This window comes from Mirounga leonina, unplaced genomic scaffold (assembly GCF_011800145.1).
Source record: "Mirounga leonina isolate KUSES-001 unplaced genomic scaffold, KU_Mleo_1.0 Mir_154, whole genome shotgun sequence".
Lineage (NCBI taxonomy): Eukaryota > Metazoa > Chordata > Mammalia > Carnivora > Phocidae > Mirounga > Mirounga leonina.
Genome location: NW_023270389.1, coordinates 57,911,884 through 57,927,518, shown reverse-complemented (window position 1 = coordinate 57,927,518; position 15,635 = coordinate 57,911,884). Strand labels below are relative to the sequence as shown.

General features: G+C 44.4%; 1 protein-coding gene across 1 annotated transcript in view; it reads left to right on the top strand.

The window, feature by feature from the left end:
* The window catches only part of MPZL1 (myelin protein zero like 1), a 62,697-nt gene extending 47,413 nt beyond the window's left edge, over positions 1-15,284 (top strand). The window contains exons 5-6 of the mRNA XM_035010911.1: positions 1,626-1,728; positions 12,855-15,284. Coding sequence (XP_034866802.1) covers positions 1,626-1,728; positions 12,855-12,956 — 205 coding nt within the window. The 3' untranslated portion in view covers positions 12,957-15,284. The remainder of the gene's footprint in view (positions 1-1,625; positions 1,729-12,854) is intronic.
* Positions 15,285-15,635: the final 351 nt, after the last annotated feature.

Below are 15,635 nucleotides of genomic sequence, written 5' to 3'. Positions count from 1 at the left end.
CCTGGCCCCCGCCCCGTGCTGCTGGGTGGTGGGAGCCCTGGCCCCCCCGTGCTGCTGGGCGGTGGGAGCCCTGGCCCCCCGTGCTGCTCTGGTCTTTAGGAGTGCCGTGTTCTAACACGTTTGAGTGTTCAAATTCAGATCTTGTTTGCTTGGAATGCTTCTGTCCTGCTGACTCTGTCTTCCCCTTTGCATGGTGAACTGTAACTGGAGCGTTGGTTTTCAACATGAGACTAATCCAGGGTGGTGACCCACCAGGGTCCGTAGTTCTTGCTTTGGGGGTCAGAAGGGGGCAGAAAAGTGTGCCTTAGAATCCTGCATGGCATCATGAATGCTGCTTCTCTTCTTACTGTGGTTTTTTTTCCCCCTCCCCTGCTTTTTCTACCTTGGTGTGCCGGGATCAGATCCTGCTTATCTTCCACTTCTTAAGGAAGGCTGACATAGAGGACACACTGGGACTGTAACAGGGCTGGGGTCCTCTTCCACTCCCACTAGACACATGGTAACTAATCCCATTGCTGTTAACATTGATGTGTATGTATTCAGCCCATCCCCCGTGTCGACAACTAACCAGCTAGCTCTGAGCTAACCCAACAGTTATTATAGTTTGTCCATAAATACGTCCTGTGTTTGCATTGGCAACTTGTTGAGCGTACCATCCCAGGGAAATTGGGTTGTCAGGTTTCCTGGAGGTTTTATGATCATCTGAATATATATGTTCTTCATGTAGAGTGGCTTTGTGTGTGTGTGTGTTTTAGTGTTCTTGTGTTCTTTCATATGTGAATTATGTTATTGGTGGTTGAGACCCTCTTTGTGTTAGATACTCAGACCATTTTGGTTTGGGATACAGAGCTCATAGAGCTTCCTGTTTCAGAGAAGACACAGTTCACAGAACACACAGTTTGCTTTGTTCTTAGTAACCACACTTGAATGTGGACCTCCCCAAACCTCTTAAGATTTTCTTTAAAAATGCATCATAAAGGATTTAAGCTCTGACAAGTACCATTAGAGAATCCCCAATGAGTTACCTCCTGGCATTCACTTTCCCTTCTTTATTTATGAGATAATGCTTGTTGTGAAAGATGCCCAGAGCCCTGACAAAGTTCAGCCTTTGTGATGTGACATTTCACAGTTTCTTATCATTCGTCACTTCCTGGGTTTTCTTTGGTTGGGTTGTAGTATTAGTGGGGAAACTGAATACGGGGAGCTAAGGAATGGAAGGGATGAGATGAGCCAAGGCGACAAGCCTGGATGTGGATCTGTAATTTTTGAAATACATTCAGCAGAGGTTTGCCTTGGATTGATATTACGAAGGCTTAGCTTCTTTAAGCATTAATCCCAGAGGAGGAGTGGGTAGCAGGGGGAAAACACAAAGCAGCAAACCAAGGTTACACTACATTGGTTTCTATCCACACACAGTAGGTTCATTGACTTGAAAGAAATAGTGTCAGGGATGAAAAATAGCCTCAAGATCTGTGACCATTTTGATACTCATTGTTCTGTTGTGTTTTGTTTTATCTGCTACTTCATCTTGTCATCACTTCCATATTTTTTTTCCATTAATTTTAATTTTAATTTTTTTTTTTTTTTTTTTTTAACATTTGTTCTCCAAACTGCCAACTCATCAGCTGCAGTACATCAGAGAGTGTGTCACCAGTTAAGCAGGCCCCACGGAAGTCCCCCTCCGACACAGAGGGTCTAGTAAAGAGCCTGCCTTCTGGATCCCACCAGGTAATGGCTGATTGCAGTTCTGCCCACTGTTCTGTACTCCGTAGTTTGGTGCTCTGTCACTTTCCTGATGCAGGAAACAATACTGAGCCATGAGACAGGAAAGAGAGCAAGAGAGGAAGAGGGGGAATAAGAGCTGGCTTAGGAGGGCCACAAGAAAATATGTGGAGAAGAATCCCCGAGTAAAGGTTTCCACCAAGGCACCGCTAACGGATTGTTTACTAATAATGCCGCTCCTCTCGGCCAAATGAAATTAGGAAATGGCCTTGTCTGATGTAATTTTTTAATTGCTTAAGGAAATAAATCTAGGGAACTAGGTTATGTTTTGAGGTGCTCTGTAAGACAAGGAATTAGCAGGAAAAAGTTGATATTCTTGGTATTGAAAATAAAGTAGAAAAAAATATTTTGTATGAGTTCTTTAGAAGAATTTGAAAGTAAACACGTATCCGAATAGTTGGTAGGCTTGATGAACAAGGAAAGGCATTGATTTCTACTTCTCATAGAAAGTACAGAAGAGAAATAACTTTTATTTGGAACTCAGCATAGGATCTAGCATTGTGGTTAATACTGTGTTTCGGCTGTGTTGTTGGAACTCTAATTGTGGCATGGCAAAAATTCCAGAGCTTAGTACCGACTCTGTCCTTCTGGGGTAGAAAGCATTCTAAGGAATTTGGCCAATGACAGCTTTTCCCTGAGGTGTTTTGGAGCTCACATAGATTTAAAAGGAAGAAAGAAAAGAATAACAGTAACCTGTGGAAGTGGTACTCAGGGCCTTAGTCCACAGCTGTTAATATGCAGTGAGGATGCGGAGGCATTGTGTTGTAAAATCACTAAAAGCACACACCCAGCAAATCGCAGAATTGGGTCTAGAACTCAAGTTCTAGCACATTCTCTGTCCTGTCATAGCATCAGGGCTCATGACTAATTCCTAGTCCTCATGACTAATTCCTAGTCTATCTGTCTCTCTCAGATAACATAGTGTATCTCAGATACCTCAGTTCACTAATTCAGGTTGCAAATGGGAATAGGGTTATAAATAAAGGCTTAAGAGTTAGGCATAACATCTGAATCTGAAGAAGGCTTGGAAATTTTTTCTTCTGCTTTGAAGCGCTATGGGAGTTGCTCATCTGTTGAAAACAGACAAGGAGGGGGAAAAAAGATAGAATGGTTTTTGGACACTGGAAAATGAAACAGCACAGTGTAGTGCTGTGATCCCTGAGAGAAAGGACACAAATAAGAGGAGCCCTGTGACTGTCTGAGCTTACTGCCTTGAGGCAGTTTCCAGACTGCAGTGCTGGGAGGGGCAGCACAGACAGAGCTCAGTTGTCCCACTGAATTGAGGGGCAGAAGTCAGTGTTTAGGGAGTTCAAGGTGTCTAGGATTTATGAGGCAAAGTACCAGAGAAGAAGAAACTACACAGAAAAAAGAGATGTGCAGTGGTGGGGCTCCCTTGAGCCTTTTCTGAGTAGAGATTTTTGCACGCATGGGAGAAAACACCCTCCAACCAGAGAAAGAATCACCTGAAAAGCAGTAGGTTATATGATACCAATCAGGGCTGGGAATTGTTTGTGTTCCTAAAGGCCAGAGTACATAGACCTCATGATACACAGAGTATTGGTTGCAGTCCTGAGAATGGTCATGCCTTAGTAGTAGGGCTAATTAGCACCAGGATATGGACACCGTGGACCCACCATAACAAAGCCTAAAAGGAGGCCTTCAAAGAATCAGACTAAACTGAAAGTATTTTAGCTGCATGCCAGAACAAAATCCAACACTCTTTATAAGAATACAACAAAATCCAGCACCCAACAATGTAAAGTTTACAATGTCTAGCACCAATCAAAAATCACCACACATACAGAAAAGCAGGAAAATAATAACAAAACCAGGAGAAAAGTCAATCAATAGAAACAAACCCAGAAATGACAGACAATGGACATAGAACCAGGACTTTTAAACAAGTATGAAAACTTTTTAAATTACCTTAAAGGGAACCTTGACATAATGAGACGCATATAAAAAAGACCAGAATGGGGGGGGGAGGGGTGGCGGACAACATTAGATGGCATAATCCACAAAAGAAAATATCAGTAAGCTCAAAGACACAGCAATAGAAACTACCCAAAATGAAGCCCGAAGAGAAGGGCAGACTAGAGAAGATGGGCAATATCTGATTAGAGTCGGAAAAGGGAAGGAAAAGAAGGGAGTAAGAAAAAAAAATTAAAGAAATAAGAGCCAAACGCTTTACATTCTTTTAACTATTTCTTCTGGTATTTATCTTCATGTTTCTAAACAACTTCATTATATTACTACTTCTAGATACTTCAGTTTTAGATATTATCTACCAACTCCATAGTATGGAAAATGAGAATATACGTTTCTTTTTCTTCCAGCCTTTCTTCCCAACACACATTCTGTACACATACATACACACAGGCCTCTTCCCAATGTGGTCATGTCACTGGATTTAGGTATATTTCAAAGTTGTGTGTAGCTTTTTTTTCCCCACCATTGTACCACATATATTTGTTTCCTTTTGTAATTTTTTGTTTTTCATGGAGCCAATATTTGCCTTGTTTTTTTATTACATAGTACTTATTTGTTTATTTAAAAGATTTTATTTATCTTTTTGAGAGAGAGAGAGCACGGACAGGGGGAAAGGCAGAGGGAGAGGGAGAAGCAGGCTCCCCACTGAGCAGGGAGCTCAATGCGGGGCTCAGTCCCAAGACCTGATCATGACCTGAGCCGAAGGCAGACGCTTTGATTGAGCCACCCAGGTGCCCCTTTTTTAATAATTTTCAAAAAGCTATTTCTTACTCTCTAATTATAATATCCTGTACTTGTTTTCATGAATGCGTTTTTCTTCTCTCTGAGCATATAATTTTTTCTTAGGTTTTATGTGATTTTTTTATTTAATGTTTTCTTCTGTCACTTGATTTTGCTGTTTCTTTTCAATTACCTTTTTCTCTTATAATGACCCTTGATATGTAAGGTACTCAAATCTGCTCAGAAGCTCTTTGTACAGAGATAGAGCTTCCTGGGTAGTGGGCTTCACAGTTGGTATGAAGTGCTGGCTGTCTTTCGTTGGGGGACCTCTAAGTATCAGTTGCTGAGAGTCTTTTTTTCTTGGGTTCGTCACTTTGTCCAGAAAGAAACCCCTGCTTGGGAGCTGAGCAGAGGAAGGAGAGCTGAAGGCTCACTGTTCTAGAAGCAGACTTGCCCACCCCGTTTGGAGTGCCGACACTTTCCCCTGCCATGCCTGCTATCCCTGAGTCGGTGATGGCTCATTTGCTGCAAGTGAACCCCCAGGGTTCTGCCCAGGCCGAACTCAATGGCATTTTCTAGACGTTGGTGAGAAGTAATCCAGCCATTGTGTTGATCTGTATTGGCATTTTTCAGCATCCGCAAGATAACACCAGATTAGCTTTGGGAGTAAAATTGTGGCGTTCCTCACAGTTGGTTCTTGGGTGATTTCCTTTGTGCTCAGGGCAGACCCCTGAAGGCCTCTTCCGTCTCCATCAGGTTGTAAATCAGGGTTTCTGTTCAGGTGGCATGTACCTGAGTACCTTTATCAGACTCAGTTACTCTTATCAAGTCATATAGTACCTTTTATTTTACAGTTGGACTTGTTAAAACTCGTTTCTGCCTTACCTGTTTCTGGAACTTACAAATCCTTTGCCAGTTAATGCAAGGCTTAGAAGTAGATCACGTGATTTCCTAGCAGACTTCTCTTCTCGCTTGTTTTATTTGGCTTTGCATTTAGTGGCCATGTCAACTTAAAACACGGACTGCTCTCCTAAGGTTAAAACATTTGCTTCATTCACACCATAAAATTCCCAAACACTGTAGAGCATTAGCAGGTGATCCTAGTGTGTGCCTTTTTTTTTTTTCTTAAAGATTTATTTATTCATTTTAGAGAGAGAGAGTGAGCAGGGGGGCGGGGGGGGTGCCCAGAGGGAGAGAATCTCCAGCCAGACTCCCCGCTGATCGCAGAGCCTAACGCGGGGCTCGAGCTCACAACCCTGAGCTCATGACCTGAGCTGAAATCAAACGTGATGCTCAGTTGACTGAGCCACCCAGGAGCCCCTGGTGAATGCATTTATTCACCGCCACTCACATGCCATCATCAGTTTGCATAGCGACGCCCCTCTGGCCGAGCACCGGAGTACTGGATGGACGTTGTTGTCGCCAGAATCCTTATGCTATACTCTCTCTTCAGTTTAACGGAGGCTGCAAAGGTTTTCACAGTTTAGGAAAACTTACTTGACCTCCTCTGTTCATCTAATTAGGGAATTTATGAGATTCATTGCCCTTTGTAAATTGAATGCAACCAAACATAAGGATTCTCTTAAGAATCTAATCATTCCTTAAACCTAACCAAAGAGGTAAAGGATCTATACCCTAGGAACTACAAAACACTCATGAAAGAAATTGAAGAAGACACAAAAAGATGGAAAAACATTCCATGCTCATGGATTGGAAGAATAAACATTGTTAAAATGTCTATGCTACACAGAGCAATCTATACCTTCAATGCCATCCCGATCAAAATTCCAATGCCATTTTTCAAAGTCCTGGAACAGACAATTCTAAAATTTGTATGGAATCAGAAAAGACCCCGAATCACCGAGGAAATGTTGAAAAAGAAAAACAAAGGTGGGGGCATCACGTTGCCCGATTTCAAGCTATATTACAAAGACAGCATAGTACTGGCACAAAAACAGACATATAGACCATTGGAAGAGAATAGAGAGCCCAGATAGGGACCCTCAATTCTATGGTCAAATAATCTTTGTTGACAAAGTAGGAAAAAACATGCAATGGAAAAAAGTCTCTTCAATAAATGGTGCTGGGAAAATTGGACAGCCACATGCAGAAGAATGAAACTGGACCATTCTCTAACACCATTCACAAAGATAAACTCAAAGTGGATGAAAGACCTCAGCGTGAGACAGGAATCCATCCAAATCCTAGAGGAGAACAGAGGCAGTAACCTCTTTGACATCGCCCACAGCAACTTCTTTCAAGATACATCTCCAAAAGCTAGTGAAACAAAAGCAAAAATGAACTTTTGGGACTTCATCAAGATAAAAAGCTTCTGCACAGCAAAGGAAACAGTCAACAAAACAAAGAGGCAACCCACAGAATAGGAGAAGATATTTGCAAGTGACACTACAGATAAAGGGCTGGTATCCAAGATCTATAAAGAACTTCTCAAACTCAACACCCAAAAAACAAATAAGTCAAAAAGTGGGCAGAAGATATGAAAAGACACTTCTCCAAAGCAGACATACAAATGGCTAACAGACACATGAAAAAATGTTCATCATCATCAGCCATCAGGGAAATCCAAATCAAAACCACACTGAGATACCACCTTACACCAGTTAGAATGGCAAAAATGGACAGGGAAAGAAACAACAAATGTTGGAGAGGTTGTGGAGAAAGGGGACCCATCTTACACTGTTGGTGGGAATGCAAGTTGGTACAGCCACTTTGGAGAACAGTGTGGAGGTTCCTCAAAAATTTAAAAATAGAGCTACCCTATGACCCAGCAATTGCACTCCTGGGTATTTACCCCAAAGACACAGATGTAGTGAAAAGAAGGCCATATGCACCCCAATGTTCATAGCAGCAATGTCCACAATAGCCAAACTGGAAAGAGCCGAGATGACCTTCAACAGATGAATGGATAAAGAAGATGTGGTCCATATATACAATGGAATATGACTCAATCATCAGAAAGGATGAATACCCAACTTTTACATCAACATGGATGGGACTGGAGGAGATTATGCTAAGTGAAATAAGTCAAGCAGAGAAAGTCAATTATCATATGGTTCACTTATTTGTGGAACATACGGATTAGCATGGAGGACGTTAGGAGAAGGAAGGGAAAAATGGGGGGGGGGGATTGGAGGTAGAGATAAACCATGAGAGACTATGGACTCTGAGAAACACAGGGTTTTAGAGGGGAGGGGGGAGGGGGGATTAGTTAGCCTGGTGATGGGTATTAAGGAGGGCACGTACTGCACGGAGCACTGAGTGTTATACGAAAACAATGGATCATGGATCACCACATCAAAAACCAATGATGTATTATATGGTGACTAACATAACATAATAAAATTAAAAAAAAAAAATCTAATCATTCCTCTGTATGTTTTGTTTTGATCACTTCCACACACATGTGGGTGCTTACTATACGGGTAGTGTGGCTGAACTTGGGAAATGCAGGGATGATGAGCACCCAGACCCTGCCCTCAAAAACCTTAGAGTCTTCTGGGTTGTTAAGATCATTTTTAGGCTTTTCTGTGATCGCCTGAAATTTTTTTTTTTTTTTTAAGATTTTGTTCATTTGACAGAGCACAAGCGGAGGGAGAGTGAGGGAGAAGTAGGCTCCCCGCTGAGCAGGGAGCCCGATGTGGGACTCGATCCCAGGATTTTGGGATCATGACCCGGGCCGAAGGCAGCCGCTTAACCAACTGAGCCACCCAGGTGTCCCAAATGTTTTTTTAATATCTTAATGAACAGATTTTTTTTTTTTTTAAATACCCTGACAGCCTTGAGGAAATCTTCATACTTAGGTGAACTCCAGGGTAGTGTTTTAAGAATTAGTAATGTGTCACAGACTGGCACTGACTCTGGGATCCAGCCAGTGGTGTTAACTTGGGGGGAATTATTTCACCTCAGCATCTGTTTCTCATCTCTGAAATGATGGGTTGGGGCAAGTCGATCTTCTCATTTTTCTGTTTTTAATTACAAGGGCCGGTGGTGCACTGTGCTTTGTAAGGACGGCTAAAGGCGGTTGCTGGCCCTGCTAGCAGTCAGATTGGTGAAGTGGGGGCGTGGATAGGAATACTTGCAAGCTATCCCTTGGTACTTTCTTCCAGGGCTTTTATCATGACATGTTCCCTGATCAGCAAAACCTTCCATTTCCTACCCACAGGCACCATCCGAGACTCTAATAGCATTAGTAATTACTACTTGGAGGAATAAATAACTCCATGTTATTTCGTCAGAAGAAGAGAAATAACAGGAGCGCACTAAGGAGGAAATTTACAAAAGATGAGACATAACACCCAACCAGGACATGAAGTTTGCTGTATTATTTGTCTGTTTTTGGTCACTATTTTTGTTATAATTGGAAGGTTTGAGTAAAAGTAGCCTTAACAGTCAGAGGTTTATTAACTCACAAGCGGTCCCAACGCAAGGTACTTCTGTGTTCTTTAGTTCAGTGGCCCCACAGTGTCATCGACGACATAGTTCTTTCCGCCTTCTTCTTTCATCCTCTGCATATTGTCTTTGTTCTTGGGCTCCTTCCTGCAGCCTCCAGATGGCCACCATGGTTTCCGGCAGCACCCGAGAAAATGCAGCTGGGAGAAGAGCTGAAGCTCCTCCCATGCGGTTTTTATTACGGATTTCCTTTACCAGAAGCCCCCCAGAAGACTTCTCTGAGTCCCCACTGGGAGTGGGTCACATGCTGATGTCTCTTCCAGTCATCGGCAAGGGGACAGGGATGATGACGGGCTTCACCCCTGGGGGCAGGGAAGGGTGGGGTCATTTACCTGAGCAAAGGGATGGGGAACACCAAACCCGAATTAGGGTTCTTCAGCGAAGTGGAAGTAGAAGGTTGGGTTGGGAAGGGTGTTAGGTAGGCACTACTTAGAGTATTCTGGCATTAGGGATGAGAAGCAAAACTCTTTCTTTGTGAAGTTTAGTTTAAAATAATTTTTGTGGGTCTCTTTCCTGAATCCTTTTCTAGAAATGGTTAATGTTTTGAATACAAAAGGCAGGGATTGGTGGGGGGCAGCGATGGAGTGGACTAGTTAGGTACCTACCAGCTGGGGCACAAGGATACGGTAATGTTTGAAGTACGCACGCTCATCGCCTCATCTGGTTCTCACAGCGGCCCTACGAGGCACGTTCTTTTATCGTCCCTATGTTCCACATGAAGAGACTGAAGCTTTGTTGAGTCACTTGCTCAAAGTTACTAGTTAGTGACAGAACTGGTGTTAGATCCAGATCTGTCTGGCTCAAAGGCAGGTGCTTATTGTCTCCTGCCTGTCCAGTTCTTTTCAAGTCCGTTTTGATACTCGATCTCATTTATCTCAGAGTCCTAATACGTAGCTGTGTTTCACACCTATTTTTGGCAGTGACATAAATACTGAAAAAGGTGTTTTATGAACAGTCACTGAGCATATGGTAAAAGCAGATATTCTCTCTTGGTGGTACCTGTGCTAGGGGATTGGGCATGATTGAGATTAGAAAGGGCTGCAGATGGGGCGCCTGGGTGGCTCAGTTGGTTAAGCAACTGCCTTCGGCTCAGGTCATGATCCTGGAGTCCCGGGATCGAGTCCCGCATCGGGCTCCCTGCTCTGCAGGGAGTCTGCTCCTTCCTCTGACCCTCCCCCCTCTCATGTGCTCTCTGTCTCTCTCATTCTGTCTCAAATAAATAAATAAAATCTTTAAAAAAAAAAAAGAAAGGGCTGCAGAGACTACGGAAAGTGGACAGCAGGACAGAACACACTGGCTTCTGTGTAATCAGTGCATGTTTGGAGGTGGGCCTCCTTGCTCTTCTGTAACCCTTTTCTCATGATCCCTCTCCCCCCACCTTCACCAGTATGTTTTTATATTGGAATACACTTCATACACATGGACTTTAGGAGTAATTTTATCTCTAGACCTGGGTCAAGCGACTTGTTTCTTTCTTTCTTTTTTTTTTTTTTTTTTTTAAGATTTTACTTATTTATTTGAGAGAGAGAGAATGAGAGACAGAGAGCATGAGAGGGAGGAGGGTCAGAGGGAGAAGCAGACTCCCCGCCGAGCAGGGAGCCCGATGCGGGACTCGATCCCGGGACTCCAGGATCATGACCTGAGCCGAAGGCAGTCGCTTAACCAACTGAGTCACCCAGGCGCCCCAAGCGACTTGTTTCTTGAAACATTTTCAGTAGTTAAGGACAATTTATGCAGTAAATAGTTGGGGGGGAAATGTATCCAGAGCAACTTTTCTCTCGATTGTTGTAATTCTGTGTGGTAAAGTACCCCCCCACCCCCACCCTGCAAAAAAAAGTGGAGGGTAGAGGGGGTGAGTGCCAAGACGTACAGTAAAAACATCTAGCTTAGCGTAGGTGCTGTTCTTGGTACTGTTTTAATTCTCAAATACCCAAAAGTGACTATCTTCGTTCCCTGGATCCTCCATGTTCCACAGAGACCCAGGATACTTTCAGCTTCCAAATAACCTTCAGAACCCAGCTTCAAAGAGCTGTTCTAGATTGAGCTAGATCTATCAGCAGATGCCTGATCTTGACCCACATCCCAGAATTCCTTTGGATCCATTACATCATACACTCCTTCACCGGCACCTACTGGGTCTGCCTAGTTCTGCTCTAGGCACTTAACTAACAAAATCCCTGACCTCGGGGCCCCATTCTAAGAGGGAAAGGGAATGAGGACATGGGATAGTGGTAAGCAGTTTGAAAACAAACAAACAAACCACACACACAAATCCATCAACAGGAGGGAATTTCTTTTATCTTTCAGTGTTTTTCCAGTTGCTTTTGACAAATTGTTGTGTCCTCTTGCCATGGAAGACAACACTGTCTCACACGAGATACCTTACTGGTATTTTAACATTTACTGACTGATTCTCCACTTATTCTGTGTTCTTTTTCGTCTTTGTTTTCTGTGTTCTCTTTCTTTTCCATTCACCTAGTGTATCAGTTAGCTATTGCTGTGTAACAAACCACCCCAAAACATAATGGCTTAAAACAGCCACCATATTTATTTGGCTCCCAATTCTGTAGGTTGGTTGGGCAGATCTGGCCAGGAGAGTCCAGCCGATCTCTGCACCTGCAGTTGGCTGGACTGTCTACAGTGGTCTCAATCACAGTCTGTTAGTGGACAGGTGGTTGGCCTGAGAGGCGGCCCTGGGATATTGTTTTCTAACCACTTCAGGTGCATATCGTTTGGCCCTGACAGCCGGCATGTCCCTTCTGGAGAAGTTGGAGGACCTGCACTCCTCCGGATCCCCCACGACACATTAGGGGATGCAAGTTCTGGGGCCCCCAGGTAGGAATAAGGATGTTTAGTTGAAACTACAGGCTTTTGGCTACTGAGCTTACGATTCCAAAGTTGAAAGCTTAAGGACAATATTTGACTTCTCAAGGAGAGTTTTCCTGGATTGGGAGAAAAGTTGACTTTGGGCTATATTGAACCTGTCTTTTGCAATCGGGGCTATTGTGTTATTGTTGTTTCTAACTTTAGAATCTCTGGATTGGAAGGGAGGGACAATAAGGGTTGTGAAGTGCGAGCACCCACCTGATACTTGAAACACCAGTGTCTGCTCAGGCCTCCTCCCCCAGGAGCCAGAGGGCTCACTGTGCCTCCCAGCAACCCGCCTTCCCTGGCTGTCCTGGCTGGGGCCCTGGAGCCCCCTTCCTCACTGCGAGGCCAAAGGGCCTCCTCCATACTAGTCCATCCAGAGTTTTCTTCACATTGCTCCAGATCATAGCTTTTTGGTTTTTTATTTTAAAACAGGAAAAATAGTTACCTGGTCTTAGATATCAAAGAAGCAATACCCTTACTAGTTATGATAGGATCAGGCCAAAAGAATTATACTCTCGGTAGGTACATGAGAGAATATTTGAAATGTTTTTAAGCACCTGTTTGTACAAAGTGATCAGTTCACAATTGATCATATCTTTGGGTGATACCCAACATGCTGGTTTCTTAGGTGCTCACAATTTCAGTGGGTTGCAGGTGCCCATCTTAGTCCTTAAAACTCTGATCCCAGTTACAAGGGTTGAGGAATTCTGTGGCAGGTACGAAGATAAGGGTACTTCCTGAGGAGGAATATTATATTGTATAGAAATTCCCGGATACAGAAGTAGACGGAATAATGTAATATGCCTCCATGCACCAGCTTTAACAATCACCGGAGCATCCCCAACCTTGTTTTAAAGTCAGCCCTGGACATACTGTTCCTAAGAGGTCTTCTTGAAGACATTCAGAAGAAGGAACTCATGATGCTGGAACCCTAATATTACCACTTTAATGATTGCTTCTGCCCCTGCCCCTGAATGGACCACCGGTTTTCCCAAACCCCTAATTGTCCTTCTCTTCTCCAGGGCCCAGTCATATATGCGCAGTTAGACCACTCTGGTGGACATCACAGTGACAAGATTAACAAGTCAGAGTCTGTGGTGTATGCGGACATCCGGAAAAATTAAGAGAAGACCCAGAACATATCCTAAGCAAGAAACAAATGAAAGGGGACACTTATGCAGAAAATGTAGCCCATAACCACCTGTGGCCTTGGAGAGCTGGGCAAGGACAAGCACATGTTCATTCATGGAAGGAGAAAAAGATGTGTATAAAGGATATGTATAAATATTCTATTTAATCTGATACGGGGAACCTATGTTGCATGATGAAAAGATGGTATGATTCTACGTATGTATAAATTTTCTTGCTGTTTTATACTTTCTTTCAGGGTCCTTTACAGTTGGGAAAAGTCAGAAACATTCCTGTCGCTGTCATTTAGATGTGGTTGGCCTTCCTGGAGATGGTAGCAGGTCTTTAGTATTCCAGTAGACATGGCCCTTCTGTCTCAGGGCTTAACCAGTCTTTGCATTTATCGTGGTTGGAGAGTGGAGACACTATCCTGGCGTCATGCCCAGGGTGGCCTCTAACAGAAAACCTCCGTTAGCCATGCCCTTGAACACAGTTCGGGAAGTTTTTGTTGGTATTTTGGTTTTTTGCTTTATATGTTGAGACCGACCTTAATGTTACACCCTTGATCATATCAGTTGGTGGATTTGTCATAGCAAGACCAGCAAAGGATAAATGCCAAGGTCACCTCTTTCTAGGTACTTTTAGATCAATATCATACACGTAATTGAAGTAGGAACCCCAGGTCTTGCTTGAGGAGTACGGTGCCATTTGGAGAGTCCTTCCTGCTTGAAATAAGGGTCCCCATACAGCCGACGGAGAGGAGTTTCATTTCCTTTTAAGTAGGCACAAATTGGGATAATTACAAAGCCAGTCTGTGGCATCCCGGAGCTATCTCTAGAGAACCGTCTTTCTAAAAGCTTCTGTCATGATTCCAGCGAGAGGTGGCATTGGTCACGGCTCTGTAATAGCTTCACGGGGCCTCAAAGGTTAAAGATAGTCTAGATTTTTTAAATCAGCAGGTAGGGTTATTAGCACTTCTGCTCTGGAAGTCTCTTCTGTGTTACTGTTTGGGCGTTTGGGGTGGGGTTTTTTTGGTTTTTCTTTTTTTGTTTTTACTCCCCCCCCCCCCACTTTTTCCCATTACGTGGAATTGATAAATAAGGAGGTGAGGGGAAATGGGGGTATCCTTTCCAAGAATTCATCATCTTCACTGACTACCCTCCTTACCCCGTCTCGAGCCGATGAGTTTTTATCTTTTACTGGGGATGAAAAACATGGAGAAGGTCAGCGAACACTTGTTTTTATTGTCATCCCCCCCTTTTTTCTGGATGATTTTAACAGAATTTCTTTGCCACTTAAAATGATGGGCGAGCCCCCCAGTCGGGCAGGACCCTGGCTAGCCGGGCGCAGAGCACATTCGGCCCAGGCTAGTTTTCCTGCCGCGGGGTTCAGGCGCGCCTGGAGCGGCTCGCTCTGCCTGCCCGCCTGCTGTCACCTCCGGCGATGACCCCGAAGCCGACTTTGCAGAGGCTCCCAAAGGGCGCCGGGCGCAAAGGGGTGCGAGCTGGTATGGGGGCACCCGGGGCTCGCCGACACATTTCTGCGAAGTGGGCGACTTCACCGTGCCCCCGGGAACTTCCCTGCATCCATTCGGAGAACCACAGGAGCCTCTGAAGCCCTGTGTGTGCATGTGTGTTTGGGGGGGTGGGGTGCTGGGATCGTCACCCTTCTTCCAGCTGATGATGATGTTGTTCTTGGTGAGCCTTTGCCACCCGAGGAGCGGACAGCTGACCAAGACCGCCGTGAGGTAGAAAGGACACAAATTGTTGAGAGACCAATTCGTCTGTGTAATGTTTCCTTGAGTCCTTTTTTACAGAGAAAAGGCGCATTGTCCTTTTTCTCCACAGGTCCTGCGAATAAAGTAGATGTTCCTAATACCTCCTGAAAGCGACAGTCCCGGTTCTTCCTTTCCTTGTGGGGACGGGGACTTGGGATGCAAGGGGCACCCAGTGTAGCGACACTTGGTGCTGACAGCTGCCTCCTCGGCCCCGGGGCTTTCTCCTAACCTCCTCTGGATTTTTTGGCCCTTTCTCTTGCGACCCAGTGTCCCCGTGCCTGGCCACAGATGACAACAGTCGGGTAGCAGGGCTGCCCTTCCCAGTCTAATTAGCGGCAGAAGGAGACCTTTTAACGTTCTGTGTGATCAGGGGCCACCTAGAAGCGATTACTTAAGAGGTGAAAATCCCAAACCACCTATAGGTTTTCAGTGGAAATGTATCCAGCTAGGGAAAAACCCATTGAGTTCGTTGTTTTTTGTTTTTTTTCCTTCTTCCAGATTGTTGTACTTTTGTGGATATTTTAATACATCTTTTTCAATTACTGAATTGTGTCATGTGCTCATTTTTAACCAAGTAGAAAAAGAGATGAAAGCCTTTTCATTCATGCCCCTCGGGTCCCATTGGCCCCCTCATTCTTCAGGAACACCACGCATTGCCAGCTTCAGGCCCTTTGCACCTGCTGTCCCCTCTGCCTGGAGCTTGCGTTCGGCACCTATTTGGGTGGTTTGCTCCCTCCCTTCCTGTAAGTCTCTGCTCACCTCAGAGAGACCTTCTGCCATATATAAAAGAGCAGCCTCACCCCCTCTACTGGCTCCCCAGCCCCTTCAGGCTCACTCTGTGTTTCTCCTTCTGTCCAGCCGTACATGTGCTTGTCTGTTGGAGCACGAGCCCCAGAGC